The sequence below is a fragment of the Typopeltis vanoorti genome, chromosome 25 (assembly GCF_054136105.1).
Source record: "Typopeltis vanoorti isolate ZY-2024b chromosome 25, IOZ_Tvanoo_1.0, whole genome shotgun sequence".
Taxonomy (NCBI): Eukaryota; Metazoa; Arthropoda; class Arachnida; order Uropygi; family Thelyphonidae; genus Typopeltis; species Typopeltis vanoorti.
Window position 1 is genome coordinate 50,539,110 of NC_143573.1, and position 24,570 is coordinate 50,563,679.

Below are 24,570 nucleotides of genomic sequence, written 5' to 3' on the forward strand. Positions count from 1 at the left end.
TCTCGTTGTCCAGTTCTCCATTCTCATATTTGCCCACATTACTCTACTTGAGACTGACTGCCATCCAAGAAGACTAGCCTCGTATTTTGTGTTGAATACTGTGGCTACTCCTTCTTTTCCTTGATTGTCATTGCCTGAATATAACATTTTGTATTTATTGCTCAGAAAGATCTCACCAGTTTTTGTCTTTTTTGTTTCAGTCAACTGTATTATGTCGATCTGGTACTTATCTAATACCTCAGCTAGCTCCATTTCTTTGCCATTCAGGCCTCTTACGTTGATAGTACCGATCTTTAACTCTGGTGATGTTGGGTTGCCGTTTGTTTTTAGATTTGTTCCAGTAGCTGACTTTTCGCTGTTTGCCCTGGTTCAAAACGACGTATAGGGAAATAAATTAAAACATTATGTTTATTTTTGAAGTTAAACTTTAATTTCAACATTCTAAAATGTTATTTTTCTTGCTTTTCTGTTAGCAAAATCGTCGATGACATTGCCAAAGTCTATTTCATAGTAATGTAGATAATTCTTAATAATTTTTATTTGGAAAAACTCCTCTCACAACTAGCAACACTTACAGCAATTGTGAGGAAAATTCGCTATAGTATTACAATATTTGGAACTGAGTTCTAGACTGTATTTTAGAATTGACTGCAAAGTTCAAAAAGGTTCAAAGTGCCACCCAGGTTGGAGACCTCCCCCCTTAGCTTCGCCTCTGAAATAATGAAAGGATGTTATGTGATTGTAAATACAGAATGGATCGTTCCACTAAAGAGTGTCCATTTTACTAATAGCTATCAACCTGGTGTAGTATAGTATATGCAGCTTAGTGCTCAATTCTACCTCTACGCAGGATCAAGAAACCCTATGTATAAAGCAGTTATACTTTGTGTAAGGAAAGTGAGGAATTGAAGTGTGGATCAGGTCGTGAGATAATTGTTGTAGAAAAAATATGAGAGAAAATAGTGGTTTGACAGTAAATTGTGATGTAGAAGATAGCAATGAGAGCGGTGATGAAGGAGAGAGTGGAAGTAATTATACAGAGAGAAAAAAATGATTTGAATGATGAAAAACAATGAGAAATTAGCTGTAATAAGTGAGATCGCACGGTTACGCGAAGTAATACATAGGGCGAAGCGGCAGTTGGAGAGACTGCAAAACTCTTTCCCGAGCACCTTGGCAAATGGAAATAAGCAAGTGTACGAAAGGAATAATAAGCATATGATTGGGAGTGTTTCAGAAATGAAGGAAAGAGTGTTGTACAGTGACTCGTTAGTAAGAGGTGTGATTGATGAGAGTTTAACTAAATCGTACTTACCAGGTGCAAAAATCAAGGATGTAAGTGAGAGTATTAGAGCACAGAGGGTGAAAGAAATGATAGTCGTAGCTTGAACGAATGATTTGAAAGGAGGTAAACTTGATATGAAAGAGGACATGAACGGAAATTTAGAGGTAGTGAAAGAAAAGAGTGACAGAGTTAGGATAGCAAGTCTGTTACAGCAGACAGAGAAGAGTTTAGAAGGAGGGCCATAATCGCAAATGACTTTATGCGCAGGTTATGCAGATGGTGTGGTGTGGAGTTTGTGGATGTGTGGAGTGAGTTTGATGGGCGAAAGGATTTGTACAAGATGGATGGCTTACATTTGAATGGATTTGGTGTGCGAAGACTGGAAAAAGTGTTGCTGAGTGAAGTGAGAGTGGATGTGCAAAATCAGGAAAACTAGAACTAATAAGGAGGGGAAGAAGTGCATTTGCAGACATCAGTGAGGCAGTTGAGTGTAAGAATGTTTAAAATGTGCTTGAGCCAGTACGAAGGACAAGAAATCAGAATGGGATAGTTAGTATAATGCATCAAGATAGGGGTGGGACAAATGGACCTCTGCATTTCATGTATACTAATGCCATGAGTGTTAGGAACAAGAAGGAAGAATGTTTGGCCTTCGTTGGTTCTTCCTGGCCACAGGTTATTGGCATTAGTGAAACATGGCTGACAGAAGGTGATATAGTTAGTGGGATAGAATGTGTAGGGTATAGTGTGTTCAGGAGGGACAGAGAGAATAAAATGGGGGGGGAGTGTTATTGATGATAGCTGATGAACTGCAACCAAGGAGAATAGAAGTTGTATTGCAGGACAGTGAAAAGAGCTCATTTGAGGCTATTTGGTGTGAGATTGAGACTAACGGAAGAAAATGTAGTTGAGTGCTGCTATAGACCAAGTGATGGAATAGATGGAGATAGTATGCATAGGCAAATTGATGAAATGAGTGGAAGGAGGGTAATTATTATGGAGGATTTCAATTCTGGTAACATTGAATGGAAGGAGGAGAGGACACATGTGAGGAAGGAACTGGATTTTATCCAATTACTGAGGGATAACTATCTGAGACAGCATGTAATGGAAAATACTAGGGCTTTGAGAGGGCTTGACCTAATAATAGCATCTGACAATTTGACTGTAATGAATATGACCATGTTGCCACCTATTGGTGAGAGTGATCATAAGGTGGTCTGGGAGGTGGCTAAATGTGTGAAATTTTCGATTAAGACGGTACATGTGGAATTACCGTGCTGGCAAGTATGACAAGCTTAGGAGATTGCTTGGTTCAGTGCCATGGCATGTAAAACTGCAAGGGCTGGATGTTGATAGGGCATGGGAAGTGGTCCAGGAGCATTTGCAGGAGGTTATGGCTGACTGTATACCTAGAGTCCGAATAGTAAATCAAGCAGGGGTTAAATAGATGAATAACATCATTAAACTTGAGTTGCAGAAAAAGAAACAACTGTGAAAGGAATTTAAGGAGAAAGGTGACCTGCAGGCACATGAACGGTATAAAGCATAGGCCAGAAGGGTAACAAGTGTGGTGAGAAAAGCAAAAATGGATTATGAAAAGAAATTAGCCATGTAAGCTAAAGAGAATCCCAAACAGTTCTTTCCATATGCTGTTAGTAAAAGAAAAACTGTATATAGCAGAATGATTTTAAGGAATGCTGATGGTAAGGAGGTCACTGAATCAGTCGATATAGTGGAATTACTGAGTGAGCACTTTGTGAGAGTATATCATCCAGGTAGTGACATTGAAGGAACCATTAGTTTATATGAGAATTGTGGTGAATGAAGTGGAGGTGAGTAGTCTATTACAGAACCTTAATGTGAATACATCTATGGGATTGGATGATATATCAGCATGGGTCTTACATGAAGCGGCTAAAGAATTGTCAGTGCCCTTGACCTTATTGTTTGATCTGAGTCTCAGGTCTGGTTTAGTCCCGAAGGGGTGGAAAGAGGGGAAAATAGTTCCACTGCATAAAGGAGGATCCAAGACTACTGTTGCAAATTACTGACCGATCAGCATATCAGGAGTCGTTGTCAAGGTCTTGGAAAAATACAGGACTGGATTGATGAAAATGAGATACTGTGTGGAAGACAGCATGGTTTTGTGAAGGGTAGATCATGCCTCGGTAACTTGCTTAGGTTTTATAACACCGTGACGGCTGAACTGGATAAGGGTAATGGGTTTACAGTTATATTGCTGGACCTGGCTAATGCCTTTGACAGGATACCCCATAGAAGTCTAATCCGTAAACTGCAATATATGGAAATGGATATAGGATTGGTGAGATGGATAGGAGGGTGGTTGATGGAGAGATACCAGAGAGTAGTTTACTCAGGAGTAGAGTCCAAAAGACGGCCTGTGACTAGTGGTGTGCCACAGGGTTCTGTTCTTGGACCGCTGCTGTTTAATTTGTTCATTAACGATATAGGGATGATCTGATAGGAATGGTTCATTTGTTCGCTGATGATGCTAAGTTGGGTAGGGCAATAGTGAATGCTGAAGATGTCAAAATTTTGCAGGATGATTTGGATAGATTGGAGGTCTGGGCTAAGGAGAATGGATGTCAATTTAATGTGGCAAAATGTAAGGTTATGCATTTTGGGGTGAAAAGATTAGCATCAGTATATCACATTGGTGGAACTGCACTCCAGGAGATTGATGAGGCCAGGGACTTGGGAGTGTTGGTGGATAGGGAGTTGAAGTTTAGGGGCACATCGCAAAAGTGGCTAAATCAGCTCATCAAATCACTTGGATGCTGAAGAATACTTTGACGAGCAGAGATAAGCAAGTTATTGTTCCTCTGTATCAAATATATGACCAGATCTGGGCACAGTAATCAAGACACCTAGGTTTCTTCTTGATGAGGAGGAGGTTGAGAGGATCCAGAGGCGATTGACCAAGGTGATAGCAGATCTATGGAATGAACCTTATGAAAACAGGTTGAAGATTTGTGGGTTGCAGAAATTGGTTGATAGGTGGAAAAGGGGAGATATGATTGAGACATTCAAATTGCTGAAGGGTTTCAATAGGATTAATTCAGAGGATATTTTTGAGAACAGAACTGATGGTGGGAGGACTAGGGGACATCCATGGAAGCTAGGCAAGAGAGTGGTGAATGAGTGGAATAAGTTGCCTGAGTCTGTTGTGGGTGCTATGACAGTGAATGAGTTCAAGTCAAAGTATGATAGATACTGTGTGAATGTGAAATAGCTGTGATGGACATGATGTTTAGGGCCTCCCTCGATGAGTCTAAGGACTCCTTGGAGTTGCCCGTAATAATAATAATAATACTAGATCTACTGCATAAACTAAATAATCAACAAGGAGGATGTGAGCAGTGGAGTGAGAAATAGGTGATTTGCATGCAGAGTTGTGAATGATTGGAATCCCTTGCCTGAGAGTGTGGTGTCTGCAGGAAATTTGAGTGTGTTTAAGGTGCAGTATGATAAGCTGTGTATGTATGACAGAAGGACCTCCTAGATGAGTTTTTGACTCCATGTGGTCTTGGGATAATAATAATAACAATAGGGACAGATGGGATATCAGCAAGGATGCTAAAAGAGTGTTCAGCTGAAAACTCTTTTAGCATCTTCAGCATCTGGTGTTGTATAATTTAAGTCTTTGCATAGGTATGATTTCATAGGAGTGGAAAGCATGTATGATAATCCCATTGCACATGGGTGGCACAAAAGCATGTCTAACTGTTGTGTATCAGTATCTTTGGAATGGTGATGAAGATTTCGGAAAAATTGGTTAAGAGATCATATACAGAAATGGGATGTCATGCAAGCTATACTTTTCTGGGAACGGAATAGTTTTACTAAAGGAAGATCATGTTTGAGCAATTTGCTCTTATTTTATAATTTTTATTATTTCGTGACACCTCCAAGGAGTCCAATGACCATTGAGGGAGGGCACCTACTCTACAACTCTCCATGTCTTCCACTTAATCCACCAACTACACTGAACTGCCACTACCAATGCCATATATTGCCCACCACTACCACTAATATTTTTTTTTTGTCTGTAAATTGTATGTGTTCTGAAGGCTGATTTGTCTGTATGTAGGATGAAAATCCTGAGTTTCTGGGAGGGAAAAAACCCTGCTACCGCTGTACGAGATCAGCTAACTCATCTTCAATTGAAAAAAAAAAAAAAAAACGTTAAAATTCCTTCAATTATGACTAGAATTGAACATAGGCCTTTTCCAATTGAAGGGCACAACGTACTGTCATTCTTCCAACTGCACTGCAGAGGCTCTTTAATAAATGTAGAAAGTTTTAAAAGAAGTATACTGTGAGTAGACATATCGATACAAAATAAATAACGGAAAAAACTCACTTTGAAAGATTATTTAATAGTATAATTTTTGCCTGTGTGTCACAGGCATCCTCAGTACATTAAGCTCAAAATTAAACACTAACTGACAATTCCAAAAAGCACCACCTATGTAGCTGGTGTAAGATAACTAAAAAGGTTAATAACTTTCCTAAAAAAAAATAAAAAAAATTAATACAATAAAAAGTTAGGAAAGATTAGCTGATTTGTAAAGTACTATCTCTCATAAAGGGGATAGACGTAAGCTGTCGGATCTGTTTAAGTTAGGAGAATGAGTAGAGTTTCACATGTTTCTTTATAAAGGCGTTCCATGAGAAACTGATTTTTGTGAAGAACTCTTGTCTTTCTCCAATGAACTCTGTGTCTAGTGAAGATGGCATGTTCAGAAAGTCCAGACTTTTCAGGTTTAAAGTATTCAATATAAGATTGGTGTTCTTCTAGCCAAATAGAGGCAGATCTTCCTGTTTGTCCGAAATAAGATAATCCACAAGAGCACGGAATCTGGTAGACACCTGGATGATTAAGATGTGGGAGCTTGTCCTTAGGAGACGTGAGAAAGGTGGAGATTTTTCTAAACGGTCAAAAGGCAACAAAAAACACTAACTGACAATTCCTTTTTGGAATTGTCAGTTAGTGTTTAATTTTGAGCTTAATGTACTGAAGATGCCTGTGACACACAGGCGAAAATTATACTATTAAATAATCTTTCTACGTGAGTTTTTTCCGTTATTTATTTTGTATCGAAATGTAGAAAGTATTTTACCTTGAGTATAATATATGTTAAAGATGCCAAGCTATTTTAAACCTGGTTTTACTCCATTTCCCAAGTAAGCAAACAGACAAATAAGTCTAGTTTGCGCCTGCATGTAGTGCAAGTCTAGGTGACCTGCAAAGTAGTGCAAGTCTAGGCAACTCGTGGTAAAGGTGGAATAACCTCTGATCACTATTCTTAATATTTACCCTTAATGCAAAGCACATCTCCTTGAGGAGATGTATGATGCTATACATTAAAGGCAAGGGGCCACTACCCAGACTGGTTTCTACCTTTATTGAGGTCTCATCAGTGGAAGCCAGGCTTAGAAATACCAAGGTTAAGTAATACAGAACTTATAAATATTTTACCAAAACAAGTTACCATAAGGTGCTTTGACCTTATTAAATAAAAATCTCAGGATGAGAGATAGATGTAGAAAGTTTTTTACCTTGAATATAATATATGTTAAGGATGCCAAGCTATTTTAAACCTGGTTTTACTCCATTTCCCAAGTAAGCAAACAGCAAATAAATCAAGTTTGCACCTGCACGTAGTGCAAGTCTAGGCAACTCGTGGTAAAGGTGGAATTAGCTCTGATCACTAGTCTTAATATTTACCCTTAATGTAAAGCCCATCTCCCTGAGGTCAAAGCACCTTATGGTAACTTTTGGTAAAATACTTATAAGCTCTGTATTACTTAACCTTGGTATTTCTAAGCCTGGCTCCCACTGATGAGACCTCAATAAAGGTCGAAACCGGTCTGGGTAGTGGCCCCTTGCCTTTAATGCATAGCATCATACATCTCCTCAAGGAGATGGGCTTTGCATTAAGGGTAAATATTAAGAATAGTGATCAGAGCTTATTCTACCTTGACCATGAGTTGCCTAGACTTGCAATACATGCAGGTGCAAACTTGACTTATTTGTCTGTTTGTTTACTTGGGAAATGGAGTAAAACCAGGTTTACAATAGTTTGGCATCTTTAACTCTTTAATAAACTTCCAGTTAAGTTAGACAAGTGGAATGGATATGTCATGATATTTGGACTTTGCTAAGGCTTTGATAGGATATAGCATTGAAAGCAGCTACATATAGTAGCCGGCCTGGCTGGCCGAGTGGTTAGCGTATCTGCTTTCCAACCAAAAAGCTGTGGGTTTGAATTCTGCCATGGACATGGATGTTTGTGATTGTCTGTGGAAAAACTAGTGGTACATGGCATTGGTGTAGTTGCGGTCAGCTGATGGATTGAGTGGTGAAGACAGAGTTGTTGAGTAGGTGCCCTCCCTCGATGAGTCTTTGGACTCCCTGGAGTGTGAGCATGTTGAAATGGCTGTGACTACAATGTTAGTATATATATATATATATATATATATATATATATGAAGCTATGTACTTTGGTATTGGATAGGGTAGATAGATAGGATGTTGAAGGCCATATGGCAAAGATTGCAAATACAGCCCATAGGATCATTGCAATGCTGAAACAAACATTGATATGTAAGGATAAGGAAGTAATTCTGTCTTTTTACAAAGCTTTGATATGACTATTTACTGTACTTTAATACAACCTCTTCTGGTCTATTGTGCACTGGTCTGGTTTCTGATGTGATGCAGATAGAGTAGAGAAATTGGGGTGATACTGGAACTGTTGAATGTAGATTATGAGGACAGATTGAGACTTTCTTGACTGACTGTAGACACCTGCAAAGAGAAGAAAGAGGGACAATATGATAGACATCTGCAAACGTTTGAAAGGGTCATATAGTATACCAGTAAATGAAATTTTTAATTTTATGGAAGATAGAGAAAGATGGAAGGAACTGGAGGACCTTCGTTCAGCAGTGGACTGAAAATGGCTGAAGAGAGAGAGAGAGAGAGAGAGAGGGGGGATAAGAAGGCATTCCTGGAAGTTGAAAATGAAGGCACTGAAGAAAGGAGTGAAGTGCTAGATTTTTCTCTTATAGAGTAGTTCATGATTGGAATGTATCTCCTGTGGGTGTGGTGTGGGTCTCCCTGAATGAGTCCATGACTTTCTGGAGGTCTGTAATAATAATAATGATAATAATAATATATAAAGATGAATAAAATAAAAATTAAAATTTCATAGTATCAGTATAACTTTCAAATGATTAGAGACTGATATTTTAGTGTCAGTGCATCAGGCAACTTATTTTATCAAGTCCTGTATTAGTTCAACATTAGATTCAAGAAAATTATAATTGACTGAACAGTTGTTAAAATGCAAAAGGCTGCATGCCTTGTATTTTGATGTTTGTGTTCCAGTTTTTGGAAGGAGACAGGAATTAATCATAAAGTAAGCCAACATTTCTAGAATTTTTATAGTTCTGGCAAGTTAAGAGTCTCCAGGTCAGATTGTATTGACTAAATGGTTTCACTATTTATTTGGTTGTTGTATGTTACCTAGATTGGGCGATAAATTCATGCTGAGACTCAATTGATAGTCATTCTTGAGATGAAGTAGTCTATTATATAGGTTTGTTATTAGTTATGAGACTGAGTGGTGTGTCTTCAGAAACCCCCTGCACAACAGCTTTTTACGGGATCCAACATGTATTCAGTTTAACATAATTTGGTCAAACAGGCTGTACAGGATTTAAATTGAATATGAAGAGTACTTCAAATTCCTGCATTATAATGATCACTGGTAATGGGACATGTGATGTATACTATACATACGTTATGTTCACCATTGCATATAGTCATCCTAATCTGAACCTCAATGGATAATCTCCAGAAATTACACTGCAACGATTTTATTTATACAAGGATGGTACATTTGCATTTGTCAGAGAATGCTAAACCTAGAATCTCCTCTTTGATCTACCCTGGCTCAAAATTTCCTTGTCACACTTTTTTTTTTGCCTATCATTTCCTATCTTTACAGCTTTCAAAATTTTGATAATTTATCAGAATTTAGAGATCTTTAGTGAGTATTTATTTTGAAAGCTTTAGATTATCTTTTGTCTAAATACCCAAACAACAAGGTTATTTTTATTAGGCATTTCAACATCCATAAATCTGATTTGATATGGCTGAAAAAAATGATATTTGCTGGTAGCATTAGTCTTAAACAAATAGTTCATCAACACACTAAATAAGCTCACCATTTTTCCAACTTTGTTGACCTTATCTTAATCAAATCTCCTTCCAGTTATACTATAAATGTCAGTGCTCCTCTTTGTTACTCAGATCATAATTTAATCCAACCTCAATGAGATGATCTCCATTCCTCCTTTCTATTATCTAATTATTGTTTTCATTTTCCTGACTGAAACACCTGCTGTGACCAAATAAGAGAAATTATTCTAACTGGAATGTTTCAGTTAGAATAATTTCAGTTAGAAATTATTCTAACTGAAATTATTCTAACTTCATTTTCTATTTCATCCCCAATTCCTAATCACTATCCAGGCCAAGACTCTCAGCAAGCATGCTCATCTTAATTGGTCTAATGCAATTAATTGTAGGATAACTTTGAATATTTTAATTTATCAATTAATTGAAACCAAATCTACACACTCTATACAATCAACAGCTACAACATGCCGGCTTGGGCGTCGCCTGGATAAACAAGGCCCACGATACCAATCGAGCGATCAGGGTTGGATCGAAAAGTGGGATACCGAAAGGAAACAGAAACTGAAACTAACAGAACTGTTATCAGTAGGAACGTGGAATGTGCGACACTCTGGATGCCAGGAAAATTAGAACTACTTCGTGAGGAAATGAAGAGATATTGGTGGGATATACTAGGATTGGCAGAGATGGACATCATCTGGAGAGATCAATGGATGCGAAGTAATATGGTCAGGACATGACACCATGCACGAAGCAGGAGTTGGCTTCCTTCTTAGCAAAAGAGCTCGAGAGGCACTATTAGTCTACAAACCAGTTAATGAACGAATCATAGTAGCAAGATTTCAGGCAAAGCCATTCAACATATCAATAGTCCAGATATATGCACCCACATCTGGCAGCACAGATGAGGATATTGACTTATTCTACAAAGATCTGACAGAGACAATAGAAACAATACCAAAGCAAGATGTGCTAATTATTGAAGGAGATTGGAATGCCAAAGTTGGAATAGATAATGATGGTTGGGAAAATGTGGTTGGGAAAATGAGTTATGGGAAAATATGGTTTCGGAGAAAGAAATGAACAAGGTTAAAAATTGTTAGAATTTGCTGTGGACTACGAGATGATGATCTGTAACACAAGATTCCAACAAAAGGAGTGTGGAAAATGGACATGGCGATCAAATGATGGGAAAACCAAAAACGTGATTGATATGATTAAAAGATGATGGATAACATCAGTACAGCAATGTCGAACTTTTCAAGGAGCGGATATAGACTCAGACCATAGTTTAGTCATTGCAAACATCAAGATGAAATTAAAAAAAGAAATATAAACCCCAACATCAGAATAGAAGAGATACAGCACGAATAAGTGAAGCAGAAATAGGGAGAAGGTACAGAACAGTGTTAGAAGAGAAACTTAAAAGTGTGGAGAAGGGAAAAAACTCGAATTTAAGAGTGAAAAGAGTAATGAAGGTGATAGAAGATGCATTTGAAGAAACAGTACCAGAAGAAGAGAAGATCAAAAAGAAATGGATTACACAAGAAACACTGAAGTTAGTACAGGAGAAAAGAATGTTGAAGATGAGAAGGGATGCATCAGAACAAATAGAAGAGCAATATAGAAGAAAGTGTAATGAGGTGAAAAAAGCAGTCAGAATGGATAAGATGAAATGGTTAGAAGCCCAATACAACAATATAGAATAGTACTATGGAGAGCATAAAACAAGGGAGGTATACAAAATGATCAGAACCATTAATAGAAAGTGGCAACCAAAACAGACCACAATTAAAGATGAAAAAGGCAAAGTATTGATGAATAAAGAAAAAATTGTATAGCAGTGAACAAGATACTGTAGTGAGTTATATGAAGAAAAACTAGATTCAGATAGCGTTGGGAAACTGACTGAAGAATTGAAGCAGATATCACCACCAGGTAATGAGCATGTCCGTATCATGCTCATTACCACCAGGTAATGAGCATGATACGGACATTTTAAGAGGAGAGGTAGAAAAAGCAATAGGACAGCTAAAACACAACAAGAGTCCTGGTAACAATAACATTACTGGAGAAATGATTAAATATGGTGGTGAAAGTATGGTTACAGAAATGCACCAACTATGTAATATTATTATTATTATTGTTATTATTATTATTGTTCCGGGAAACTCCAAGGAGTCAACAGACTCATTGAGGGAGGCCCTAACATCATGTCTGGAACAACTATTCAACATTCACACAGTATCTATCATATCTTGCCTTGAACTCATTCACGGTCGTAGCACCCACAACAGACTCTGAAAGCTTATTCCACTCATTCACCATTCTCCAAGTAAAAAACCTAGCTCTAACACCCTTGTCACCCACGCTCTTGCCCAGCTTCCATGCATGGCCCCTAGTCCTCCCACCACCAGTCATATTTTCAAAAATATCTTCTGGATCAATCTTATAAAAACCCTTCAGTAATTTGAATGTCTCAATCATATCACCCCTCCTTCGCCTATTGTCCAATTTCTGCAACCCACAAATCCTCAACCTATTCTCATAAGGTTCATTCCACAGACCTGCTATCATCTTGGTCACTCGTCTCTGGACCCTCTCCACTTCCTCCCCATCACGAAGAAACCCTGGTGCCCATAACTGGGCACAGAAGTCCAGATGGGGTCTTATCAAGGCTCGATACAGAGGAACAACAACTTGCTTCTCTCTGCATGTTAAAGTATTTTTCATAAGCCAAGTGATTTGGTGAGCTGTTTTAGTTACTTTTGCAATGTGCCCCCTAAACTTTAACTCCCTATCCACCAGCACTCCCAAATCCCTGGCCTCATCAATCTCCTGGAGTACGGTGCCACCTATGCGATATACTGCTGCTATTCTTTTCACTCCAAAGTGCATAACCTTACACTTTGCCACATTAAACTGACATCCATTTTTCCTAGCCCAGTCTTCCAAACTATCCAAATCATCCTGTAAAATGTTGACATCCTGTGCACTCACAATTGCTCTACCCAACTTTGCATCATCAGTCAACAAACAAGTGAACACTTCCTCTCAAATCCTTTCCAATATCATTGATGAACAAATTGAAAAGCAGTGGTCCAAGAACAAAGCCCTGCGGCACTCCACTAGTCACAAGACATCTTTTTGACTCCACTCCTGAATAAACCACTCTCTGGTCTCTCCTTCAACCACCCTCCTATCCATCTCACCAACCCTATATCTATCCCCATCTGCTCCAGTTTACTGATTAGGGTTCCATGTGGTATCCTGTCCAAGGCCTTGGCAAGGTCCAGTAGTATCACTGTAAACCCATTACCCCTATCCAGTTCAGCCGTCACTGTGTTATAAAACGTGAGCAAGTTACTGAGGCATGATCTACCCTTCACAAAACCATGTCCCCCATACAATATCCCATTTTCATCTATCCAATCCTGTATTCTTTTCTTGACTAATTTCTCTAAGACCTTGACAATGATTCCTGATATGCTAATCGGTCGGTAATTTACAACAGCAGTCTTGGAACCACCTTTATGCAGTGGAACTATTTTCCCCTCCTTCCACCCACTCGGGACTAACCCAGACCCGAGACTCAAATTAAACAAAATGGTCAAGGGTACTGACAATTCTTTAGCTGCTTCTCGTACTACACGAGCTGGTATACCATCCATCCAATATGGTATAGAAAGAAAGGAAAATGCCAGAGGAGTGGGTGAAATCAATATTAGTAACATTATACAAGAAAGGAAATAAGCTAGAATGTAAAAATTATAGAACAATTGCCTTGATAAGTCACCTTGGTAAAGTGATGATGATCATATTGACAGAAAGATTGAGAACACAATTGGAAGCATACCTTGCAGACGAGCAAGCAGGATTTAGGAAGGATAGAACTACAATTCAACAGATTTTGACAACGAGGTTAAGAGCAGAGAAAGCTAGGAGAAAAAACAAAAACATATATACTTGCTTTGTTGATTTTCAGAAAGCATTTGACAGTATTGACCAGAAAGTGACATTAGCAGTTCTGGAATCCTATGGAATTGATAAAAAACTAATAGCTATATTAAAAGATGTTTATCAGAATGCAGTTGCAGCAATTAGAATAGGTGATGATTTGGGGAAATGGTTTAAAACAAGCAGAGGTACTAGACAGGGAGACCCAATATCACCAAACATTTTCATCACACATTTAGAAAGAGCAATGGATAAAATGAAAGAAGATGCCAAAGGAATATCTGTACACGGAATGAGAATTAACAATCTGAGATTTGCAGATGACATTGTTATTATTGAAGAAGATGAAAGAGAACTACAAAAAACACTGGAACTGTTAAATGAGGAAGGGAAGAGATTTGGACTTGTTATGAACTTTGAAAAAACAAAGACAATGGTATTTGGTGAGAAAAACACGAAACAAAAGATACAAGTGGATGGAACTGATATAGAAAATATAGACCAATTCACATATTTGGGAAGCAAACTGACATATGACTTGGACTGTAAAAAAGAAATAAAGATCAGGATTGCAAAGGGAAGAACAAATCTGAAGGCCATGGATAACATCTGGAAAAGTAAAATGATCAGTCTGCAAACAAAACTAAGAGTATTGGAAGCATACATCTTCAGTGGTGTACTGTATGGATCTGAAACGTGGGTAATAAATAAGGAATCAAGAAAAAGAATTTTGGTATTTGAAAGAACTTGTTACAGGAAGATTCTAAGAATAGGATGGGTACCGAAAATCACAAATGAAGAGCTCTATCAGAAGATACAACCAAAACAGAATCTAATGCAGAAGATTATAAAATGGAAGCTGCAATTATTTGGACACATCTGTAGAATGAGTGAGGACTGGAAGATAAAGACATTTATGTTTGGTATTTTTAGATGGCTTAAACAGAAGAGGTAGACCATACAGAGAATGGATAGATGATATAAAAGACTGGTGTGGAATGGGTGTACAAAAACTGCAACACTGTGCACTGGACAAAGAAAGGTGGAAGAAGATAGTGAAACAGGCATCAGACATCAACGGGCAGTGAGCCCATGGTTCGTGATGATGATGAAATCTGTACATTGTGGGGGGACAATGTGTTTGTTTAAGATACTGTATGTTAGAAAAAATAATGAAGGAGAATGCTATATTTGGTTGGGATATTTGAATTACTCAAAAGTGTAAAATGTGGAAGAGGAGGAGGCTTACCTCCTCCGACTATAATATTGATTCCTATTGTAAATATGTTCAAAAAAGTTATAAATTTATCGAAAATTATATATAAAATCTTGCCTACTACATCAGTTCACACTTCATGCACGCAAAACAGATGAAACTCAGAAAACAAAAAAAACAGCAACTCGTGACAAATGACAACGTTCAATTGGATTGGTTGACACAATAACCACTCACAGCCTCTATGTGTTATTATATCAGAGCTCACCCTGTCTCACCTGAGCAGTTCAAAACTACTGGAATAAGAATTTGACCTTCTGCATCATCTGTATATCTTTTCAAAGGGCTCAAAGATGTATGTATTTTGAATGCACACCCAGGCTATTAACATAAATGTGATGCAATGTTTACATGCTGTAAAGTGCTGTTGTGTCCCATTTTATGATTTTTATTCTAACTAATAATTTCCTCTCATCTATGTTCTACTATTATCTATGCTCGAGATATCACCAAAAAATTTACTAATACTTAAGTTATTTCTCCCCTTAGTACCCCTAATATTTGTATTATACTGCGCCTTTTGGGATGTTTAGTTTGAGATATTATATGCAAAAACAAGGAGAAAGAATTAAAATATGGCAGAAAGTGTAACTATGTTGCAGTCGTGACACTTTATCTCGTTTCTTAACACGTTAATTTCCCGCGTGATTAGGTTCGTAATTTTTTAAGTGGTGCATTGGACAGCAATTTACAACTGTTTTATCATTGGACAAAAGGTTTATTAAATTCCTTAACATGGTACAATTCAAATTTTAGTTATTACTCAATTCAATGCTATACTAAATATTTACAAACTGACATTAGCTTATCATAAATAATTAAGCTATGATCCTATAATGGGTATTACGATCATGCCGCCATACGCATTCAACACATAACTTCATATGACATGGACATAGAGTAATTCACACTATTTAAACTATCCAAACTTAAGTAGCTTAACTAAACTATTTACTGCACTAACACATAACTATGACATTTAAACTTTCTTATACAATATAATAGACATGCAAAATTCTCAGGACACTTAATTACTCCTATAACATTAACACTAGTCAGCTTACTTTCAATATATTCTGTCAGATACTAAAGTCCTAGTATTGTTTTCTTGGTCACTTCAACAGTTCAGTATTAGAATAATGATAACTAATACAGACGAATCTTAGTTAACACGAGATATAATTTACAGTACCTTTCTTTCCTGAGTTTTCCATATGGACCTCTATCTTTTTCTGATTGAAGTATCCTGGTATAACCTCTCCGATAATCTGCTTCTCCTATGTTCCCTTTTTGAATTGAACTTTCCCTACACGGTCTTTACCTTTCGTTATTCAGGACACACTTTGAATTGTCTAAATAACGGCTGTGCAACTCGCGACACGGATATCGATTTCTTTACAGCTTTCCCTTTTTCGTGGTTGTCACTGAAGTTGAAACACAAAGAATATGCTTTCTTTTCCTCGACTATATGGCATTCTTTGCTTCTTACATAGGAAATACGGAACCGAAATTCCGCTCACTTTTGTTCCGTGTTATGACGATGGAGATATAACTCCAATTTCGCCACTCAGGAAAACACCGTGAAACCCATACGATGGAGCTCGTGAAGAACTCTCCTGGAACAGAACCAAAAAAAACAAAGCCAAAAAGGTCTAAAAGCCTCAAAGTCTCTAAAAGCCCCGTGGGGGTTCCAACCCTTTTATACTTGCTCTTCTAACAGCACCTTTCTTTAACTTTTTTTCCCCGCCCCTTATTTGATTTTACTTTACTGACCAATTAGGGTGGCATTTTTCTGCCAAACGTCCTTTGGTCGGCGAGCCCGTAACGATGTCTCAATCCGGGAATCGGCGCTGAGCGATAGTCTGTTGTTTTTCTTGTGCTAGCCTCTAACTTAATCCCCTTTCCAAAATTTCTCTATGAATTTATTTTATATTTTAATCTCTAGCCTCTCACATACCATCTCTTATGACTAATCCTTTTCTGTCTTATTTAGTTAAATTTACTTTCTTATATCATATCACAACATTAATATATTCTTTCTCTTTTGTTAGTTAGTTCAACAAACACCTTTATATTTTATATATTTTATTGGGTGCAAGAATATTTCCTTTTCTTTTAAATAATTCATCTATTATCTTTTATGCAGGGTTTTTAATTTATTTATTCTTCATGTTACACCATGATAGCTGAGAATTCTACATTCTTAAGATATCAGGTGTAATAGTGCCCTCTTCATGAAGCATTAAGTATATTGTGTTTACTTTTAGGAATCACATGAAGTCTGGAAACAAAAAGTCTCTAACAGGAATAAATGCAAGAATATAATATCGGTGATATTGTTATTTGGTGGATTAGCTGCACACCTGGAATATTTGCCACATATATATATATATAGTCTGTTCATTATTATCAGATGTCCTGGATGATGCCACTGTCACCTGTAGTTGTGCATGCACATGCACACAGTTGAAAGGACAGTTGCTACTTAATCCACAGAGATGAAGTAAATAATGTAACTTCCTCTTCATCACTAATAAGGCTATTATATAATTTGCAGTTTTCAGTTGTTACAAGAGGTGGATGATCACTTAGCCTAAGCTAAACTCTCATTATCTTTACCAATCCTTCTCTGGATTGGAAAAGATAATGAGATGCAGGATATAGCCAAGGATATTTAGAACTCTACTCCTACAGACACAATGACTTTGCCTTTCTTTTTTATATCCTTATTTTATTCGTCTATATTTTTAAAATTCGTTATTATCATTGCATGACAACCTCCAGTGGCATCATCGTGGAAGGGCACTCCTGGCCAATTTGCCAGTATTCAGGATGAAAAAAAATCAAGTTTCTGGGTGATAAAACCCTGCTAATTCCATATGAGATTGATGAACTCACCTTCATTTCAAAAAGCGGTATAAAGATTCCTCTTGTCATGATGAGAATCAAATGCAGGTCTTTTCCAATCAAAGGGCATGATGTTCCATTGTTCTTCCAATTGCGCTACAGAGGTGCATTAAAATTAGTTTATTAATTAATTAAATTAAATATTTATCTGATATTAATTATAATAAATTTAATTAAAACCATTTTGTTGCTTATCAAAATCTCAATTTTGATAAGCAACAAAAAATGACAGATCATCGTCATCGTTATTGTGACCGATGACGATGATCATCGTCATCGGTCACAATAAGTTAAGAGCAAAAAATAAAATAATTAAAAAAAGATGGAATGGAACATCTGTCTTGCCAACCAGCATCTTGCTCTTAACCAGTTTTTTATGCAATACAGTTAGGAGGAAGACTTAAAAGCATTAACTCATTTAATGAAAAATTATACATTGTTAGCATAACATTCTCACCATATTGGTCGAGCTGTGGTAGTGTAAAAAAAAAAAAAAAAATTAAGTATTTAACTCTGTGTGTGTGTGTGGGGGGGCATGCATGTGTGTGGTAATCGGATCTAATTTTTCATAAGACTTAAATTTATTTCTTGTAGTATTTACTACTATTAAACCTTGTCTGTGTGATATAATAGAAACAGTTTTTTTTTTAAATAAGCAGAATACAGTTTATTTAGATAAATTGATATTGATAAATTATTTGAAATATGTTTGTATGCCATTACAGACAAAAAAAAAAAAAAAGCATACCAATCTAAAAAAATTGTACATTTTCTTACTAAATATTTCTTATGATAAAAAAAAAAAAATGTGATTTACTTTGTGAAACTTGAGAATGTTCTAAAAGTTATTTATTTTGAAAATCTTAGGAATATCCTTTTATAACAATGAAAAAGTTTGTTCCTGGCTTTATCCAGAATATTGGAGGAGTAGTATCAGCAAGATCGGTTAAGCTCCTAAGTCAAATTAATCACCCTGGTAAGTTAGATTTTAAAACTATTTATAATTTTGACTGGAAATGTAATAACACATGCAGAAAATATAAGTTACTTAATTTCAGTTAAAAAAAAAAAAAGTTAGTGAGAGAGCATGAACAGTGAATGCATTTTAAAAATGGTACGATAGACTTGTTGTGTTGTTTAAGATGGGCCCTCTTATGATGAATCTTGTGACTCTATGAAGGTCCTGAATAATAATAGTAACCATAATAATTTTTATTAACTTCTCTACTGGCTGAGGTAGATGAAATTGTCAGGACCACCTTAGCATTTTTTATGGATCAAAACATCATCGGCATTCTACCTTTATTGTGCAATTTCCCTCTTCCTTAATTTTGATTGTAGAGCCATTAGCTGTAATGGGGCAACTTTTGTGTCACTTGTCTTGAATTCTAATTACTTGGAATTCCTTTCACTGTCCTTTGATATTTAAATTTTTTGGTGCACAATTTATTATCTCTTCACAAAAATAAAAAAGACAGAATTTACAGAAATATAATCAGTCCTGAAATAACCACAGATCAGTCTTTGCAGCGAATTCATTGAGTTGTAGTAAATTTACTGTCTTTTTTCCTTCAAATCAGTGCAGTGAAACACGACAATTTATGTTCTTTCATTTTGATTTGCATTATTGAAAATCATTGTTAATTATTTATAAATATGAATTCTTGTTTTGTTTCCTTGTAAAATACATACTTCATTTTTATGAACAACAGATGATGTTAAATTGCATTACTCACTTTCTGATTGCGAGACTTTTTTTTAATATCCAAAATTTATATCCAATGATATTTCAGCAGGAATTCCTTCAAATCTTCTGCTTAAAATTGCAATAGATGATTTTTTTTGTTGAGTTTTTTTGTTGGGTACACATTCCTCTAATATCCAGTGCTTAACCACTGTAGATATGGCAAAAATATATGAAAGATATTTTATACAGAATTATTCAAAATTTCTGCTTATTTTGAAGATTTCTAATGCCCCCCCCCCTTCTCTGCTCCTAGAACTGGATTAAAAATAACTACTCTATCTAATTTTCTACTAGTTTGAAAGTTTTCACAAACAGCATTCAAAATCTGTTACTTTATTTTACCATTTTGACAAAAGAAATATGGAAATAATGTTGTATCTGTTGAAACAGGCACTGTGCTATATTTTCTCTGTGTAAAACTGTTTATGTTCATGCCACAAAAAAAAAAAAAAAAAAAAGAAGAAGAAGAAGAAGAAAGAAAGAAAAAAGAAAATTAAGTGATATTAGTTTTTCTTTTTTTCTTAAAAAAATTCAAAATATTACAACCATTACTACTGTTAGTTGTCATTTCTAAAATAAACTGTCGTAGAAATACCAGATAATAACTATAAATATTATTTCTGGAAATTTTCCGTGTTACTCCTCTAAAATTGATACTAATATTTATAGACTTATTTATGGACAATTAATATTTATTGACTCAGTCAAAACGGTTCACACCCTCTAACTCCCACCTCTAATCTTCATTCATTATATTTTATCTTTCTCCTTTTTCGAAAATCTTTGACCAGTGCTTGGAGCATTTTAACAAGAAAAAAACTGATTTGGGCATCGATTTATTACTATGGATGAGACTTGGATTCACCATTACATACCAGAATCCAAACAGCAGTCAAAACAGTGGACAGAAGCCAGTTGTTCAGCTCCAAAGAAGACAAAGTCGGTACAATCAGCAGGAAAAGTCATGGCATCGGTGTTTTAGGATGCTAAAGGCATTTTTTTATTAAGGGCAAAAGGGTAAAACAATAACTGGGGAATATTATTCTGATCTTTTAATCAGACTAGACGAAAAAATTTGTGAGAAAAGACCCAGTTTGCAGAAGAAAAAATCATCTTTCATCAGGAATTTTTCTTAATTTCATCAAAATTAAGGAATCTGCACTATGAATTGTTGGAACATCCACCCTATTCCCCAGATTTGGCTCTCTCTGACTTCTATCTATTCCCCAAACTAAAATTCTTCCTCACTGGTCAGCATTTTGCTTCGAATCAAGAGGTGATTGCAGCTGTAGAGGGGTATTTTGCAGATCTTACTGAGAACCACTACAGGGACGGGATAGTGGTCTGGAGCATCGCCGGAATAAATGTATTAGTCTTAAGGGAGATTATGGTGAAAATTAAAATAATTTTGAAATTATAACTTTGTTTTTTTCATTATTAGGCCGAGAACTTTTCAGTCTACCTTCGTACAGTACTTACTGCTACAATAAAACTTCAATTTTTGTTTTGCTGTGCAGTATTTGCTGGAGAGGTGAGAAATTAGTGTTAGTGCAGTGTTATTATACTGATTTCTAATATATTTCTTTTAATTATTTTGCTGTTTTGCTCGAGCGTCATTGAAATAAATGTATTAGTCTTAAGGAAGATTATGTTGAAAAATAAAAATAATTTTGAAATTGTAAATTCGTTTTTTTCATTGTTAGGCCGAGAACTTTTCAGACCACCCTCGTATATTTGAGGCTTCTTGTTAAGATGAAATCAACAATGTGTAACAAAATTTGAATTTTTATTGCTATTTTTCTTAATTTTCTTTAGGAGTATTCCTTTTATGATGTCATTGGCTTTTTACTGAAATTTTAGGGCATTACTGATGTTTTAAAGATATAGATACATGAAGAATATAAGAATGGAGGAATTTTGGACATACCTTTGTAGGATATTCCTGGTTGTCTTCTTACTGAGCGTCATCTGATGTATGGTGATGAACATTTATGTTACTGCTGAAGTTATAAGTTATGTTATAACTGAAAGGAGGTGGTGGTGGTGGGGGGTTGGAAATGTGGAGATAGAGAGATGTGGGAACATTGCAAGTAAAGACAAAGACGTGTGAATGTAAAACGTGAGTTTCAAGGGTGATGTGAAGTTATGTTATAACTGAAAGGGATAGTGGTGGTGGGGGCAGGGGCGGGGGTTGGAAATGTGGAGATAGAGAGATGTGGGAGAATTGCAAGTAAAGACAAAGACATGTGAATGTAAAACCTGGTTTCAAGGGTGGGCCTGTGAATTCTTTGGGAAGAAAGTGAAAGATAGAAATTTTTGGGGAAAGGAGAAGGATAGAATATGATGAAACAAGATTAGAGGTCTGGTTTCATCATATTCGATCATTATCCTTTCCCCAGAAACATCCTACAAAGGTATATCCAAAATTATTCCTTCCTTATATTCTTCATGTAGTCTTTAAAACAGCAGTAATGCCCTAAAAATTGAGTAAAAAGCCAATGATATCGTAAAAAGGTACTCCTAAAAAAAAACAGGCAAAATTATCCATGAAAATTAATATTTATATAGAGGTAACATGAAAAATTTTCCAGAAATAATCTCTATGCATAACAGAAATTTTTTTTCTGCATAGATGAGCCAGAAACAAGGGATACATGGTGGACAGAATTGAGAAAGGAGATAAGATCTCATATTCGAGCTTTAGGTTGTAATGTAGTGGTTGGCTACATAGAAACTACAAATATATGGTAAGTCTGCTACTTACTGATAATATATAGTTTTAAATTTTTTTTTCCTGTTTTGTGCACAGTACTTCGATGATGACTGTTAAGACACAAGAATTGTCCCTCATGTAAAGATTAAATAAGAAAAAAAAACTGTCATTTTTGCATCTCACTTTCTGTGTCATTTAAGACTCAGAGGTGGATACCAAGGTATGTATTCTGCATATAAGAGACACAGAAAATTGATTTTGACTTCCAGTGTGCTCTTCAGCACTTGCTTTTTTATGAGATGACATATTACAAGCAAATTTTGAATCTAACTTGCTTTTTAAATCTGAAATTTAAAAAGAAAATCTTCCGAGGGAAATTCTGAAAATAATACTTGAATGTGCCAGTGCGTAGAGTACGAGTACCCCTTAAACATACCTAGTCTTATGTGCGTGGATAGGCTTATGTGTTCATCAGAAATTTTTGTAATAGATTTCACGGTTTGATATGAACACAGATGATTAAGAAAATAACTATTTATTAACTTAAAAGCTAATATTTCGCTGGTATTATATCCAGCATCTTCAGAGCACACAACACAAAGCTTGTTACAAATGCAAAATAACCATAATCCGGTGTAACAGTGGGGCTAATAAAAGTAATATTGCAGCATGCAACACAAGCCTGAAGTCCTAATATGGCGCCATCTAGGTTAAAAAAAAAAAAAAATTCAAAGTTTTGAAATAGTAGTCCAAATGATAGTCTTAGAAAGTTTGAAAAAATGAAATAAAATAAAAGTAATAAATATTAATTTGGTCTTAAGATGACTGTCTCCCAAATCTTTGGCAGATTTATACAGCTATACTTGTTAAGGTTTTTGGAGTATGTTTTAAGGCGTCTGTTGATTCCAGGAACAACCACTCTGACTTGTAGAAAGCTTCTGTGCATTACTTTTGTTTCTTTCCAATTGATCCTGTGTACAGGGGTATCCAAAGCATGGTCAGCCAGACCCGACTTGCCATAGCGAAAGTGTCGGATATATTTTTTGTGTTCACTGAGGCAGATGTCCACAGTTCTTCCTGTCTGTCCATAGTAGGCTTGATGGCAAGAACTTTAGATTCCTGGATGTGATAAAGGAGTGCATTTGTCCTTAGGTGAATGGATGAGAGTTGCTAATTTTACATAAGGTTTAAATATTGTGTGTAGTTGGTGTTTATTAAGCACCCTAGATATCTTTTCAGATGTGCTTTAATGTATGGGATGGAGATAGTTTTGTTGTAGTCTTCTGTGGTAGATAGAGAGGATTTCTGGGTAGCATTTAGTATGTTATCTATTTTATGGGGATTATAACCGTTGGTTAAGAAGGTGTGTCGTAGGTGAGAAAGTTCAGCAAAATATGAATATGAAAGCAAAATGCATACACTGCTCCAAGAACGGTCTACATATCAAAAAATATAAATCGAGATCCCACCAACTCACAAAAGAATAAGGTGTGCAAGTTATTGAACAAAGTCACTTCCTGGCCAAAAGAAATTGTCAAAAAACTCAAACCCTTGCACATTAAAACACCCAGAATATATGGTGCTCCTAAAATACACAAACAAGATACACCTTTGCATCCTATTGTAGATAGCATAAGCAGTCCTACATATAAATTAGCTGTACATTTAGCCAAATTACTAACCACTTACACAAACAATTCTTCCTCTTTTGTTAAAAATTCTACCCACCTAAAAAGTATTTTAGAAAACCACACCTTAAATAGTTCAGACCTAATGGCGAGTTTTGATATCACCTCATTATTCACTAATGTACCACTGATTGAAACACTTAACTTACTAAATTCACAATTTCCCTGAATTATATTTCAGCTATTTAAATTCACAGTACAGGCAGTTTATTTTACTTGGAAAGAGAAAATATACAAACAATTAGATGGGACAGCTATGGTGGAAGTTTATTTTTCACTTGGTTAGAGTATAATAAACTTAGTTTAATCCTTTATCCAAGCGTGAGCAAACAAAGTCTGGGTTGTGGCCCTTCCCTTAATGCATAACATTAGACATATCCGCAAGGAGATGTGTTTTGCATTATGGGAGATACTGAGATAGGAGTGTTGGTAGCTTGCTCCACCTTTGCAAGGAGAGCTCTGGTGTTGTACCACCTTACCCCAGTCCTGAAGATACTTTCAGGTGCAAACTTTGTTTGCTCACACTTGGATAAAGGATTAAACTAAATTTATTATACTCTAACCAAGTGAAGGTGGCAAAATATTCTGGAGGTTGTTGAAGAAGCTCAGGAATGGAGGAAAGAATGCTGTAAAAGGAGTTAGAGATGATAAAGGTGACATGAAGATGGGAGAAAAAGATATCCTTGAAGTATGGAGTAATTACTTTGAAAAACTGCTAAATGAAACAAGCAGTGATGACAGCACAGTGGTAAAAAAACACC

General features: G+C 36.1%; 1 protein-coding gene across 3 annotated transcripts in view; it reads left to right on the plus strand.

Moving 5' to 3' along the window:
• Positions 1 to 24,570, plus strand: part of LOC150092739 (C2 domain-containing protein 5) — a 615,319-nt gene that overhangs the window by 194,396 nt on the left and 396,353 nt on the right. For all 3 annotated transcript variants that reach the window (XM_090414825.1, XM_090414826.1, XM_090414824.1), the window contains exons 12-13: positions 18,529 to 18,637; positions 22,041 to 22,155. In XM_090414825.1, the coding sequence (XP_090270951.1) occupies positions 18,529 to 18,637; positions 22,041 to 22,155 (224 nt within the window). The remainder of the gene's footprint in view (positions 1 to 18,528; positions 18,638 to 22,040; positions 22,156 to 24,570) is intronic.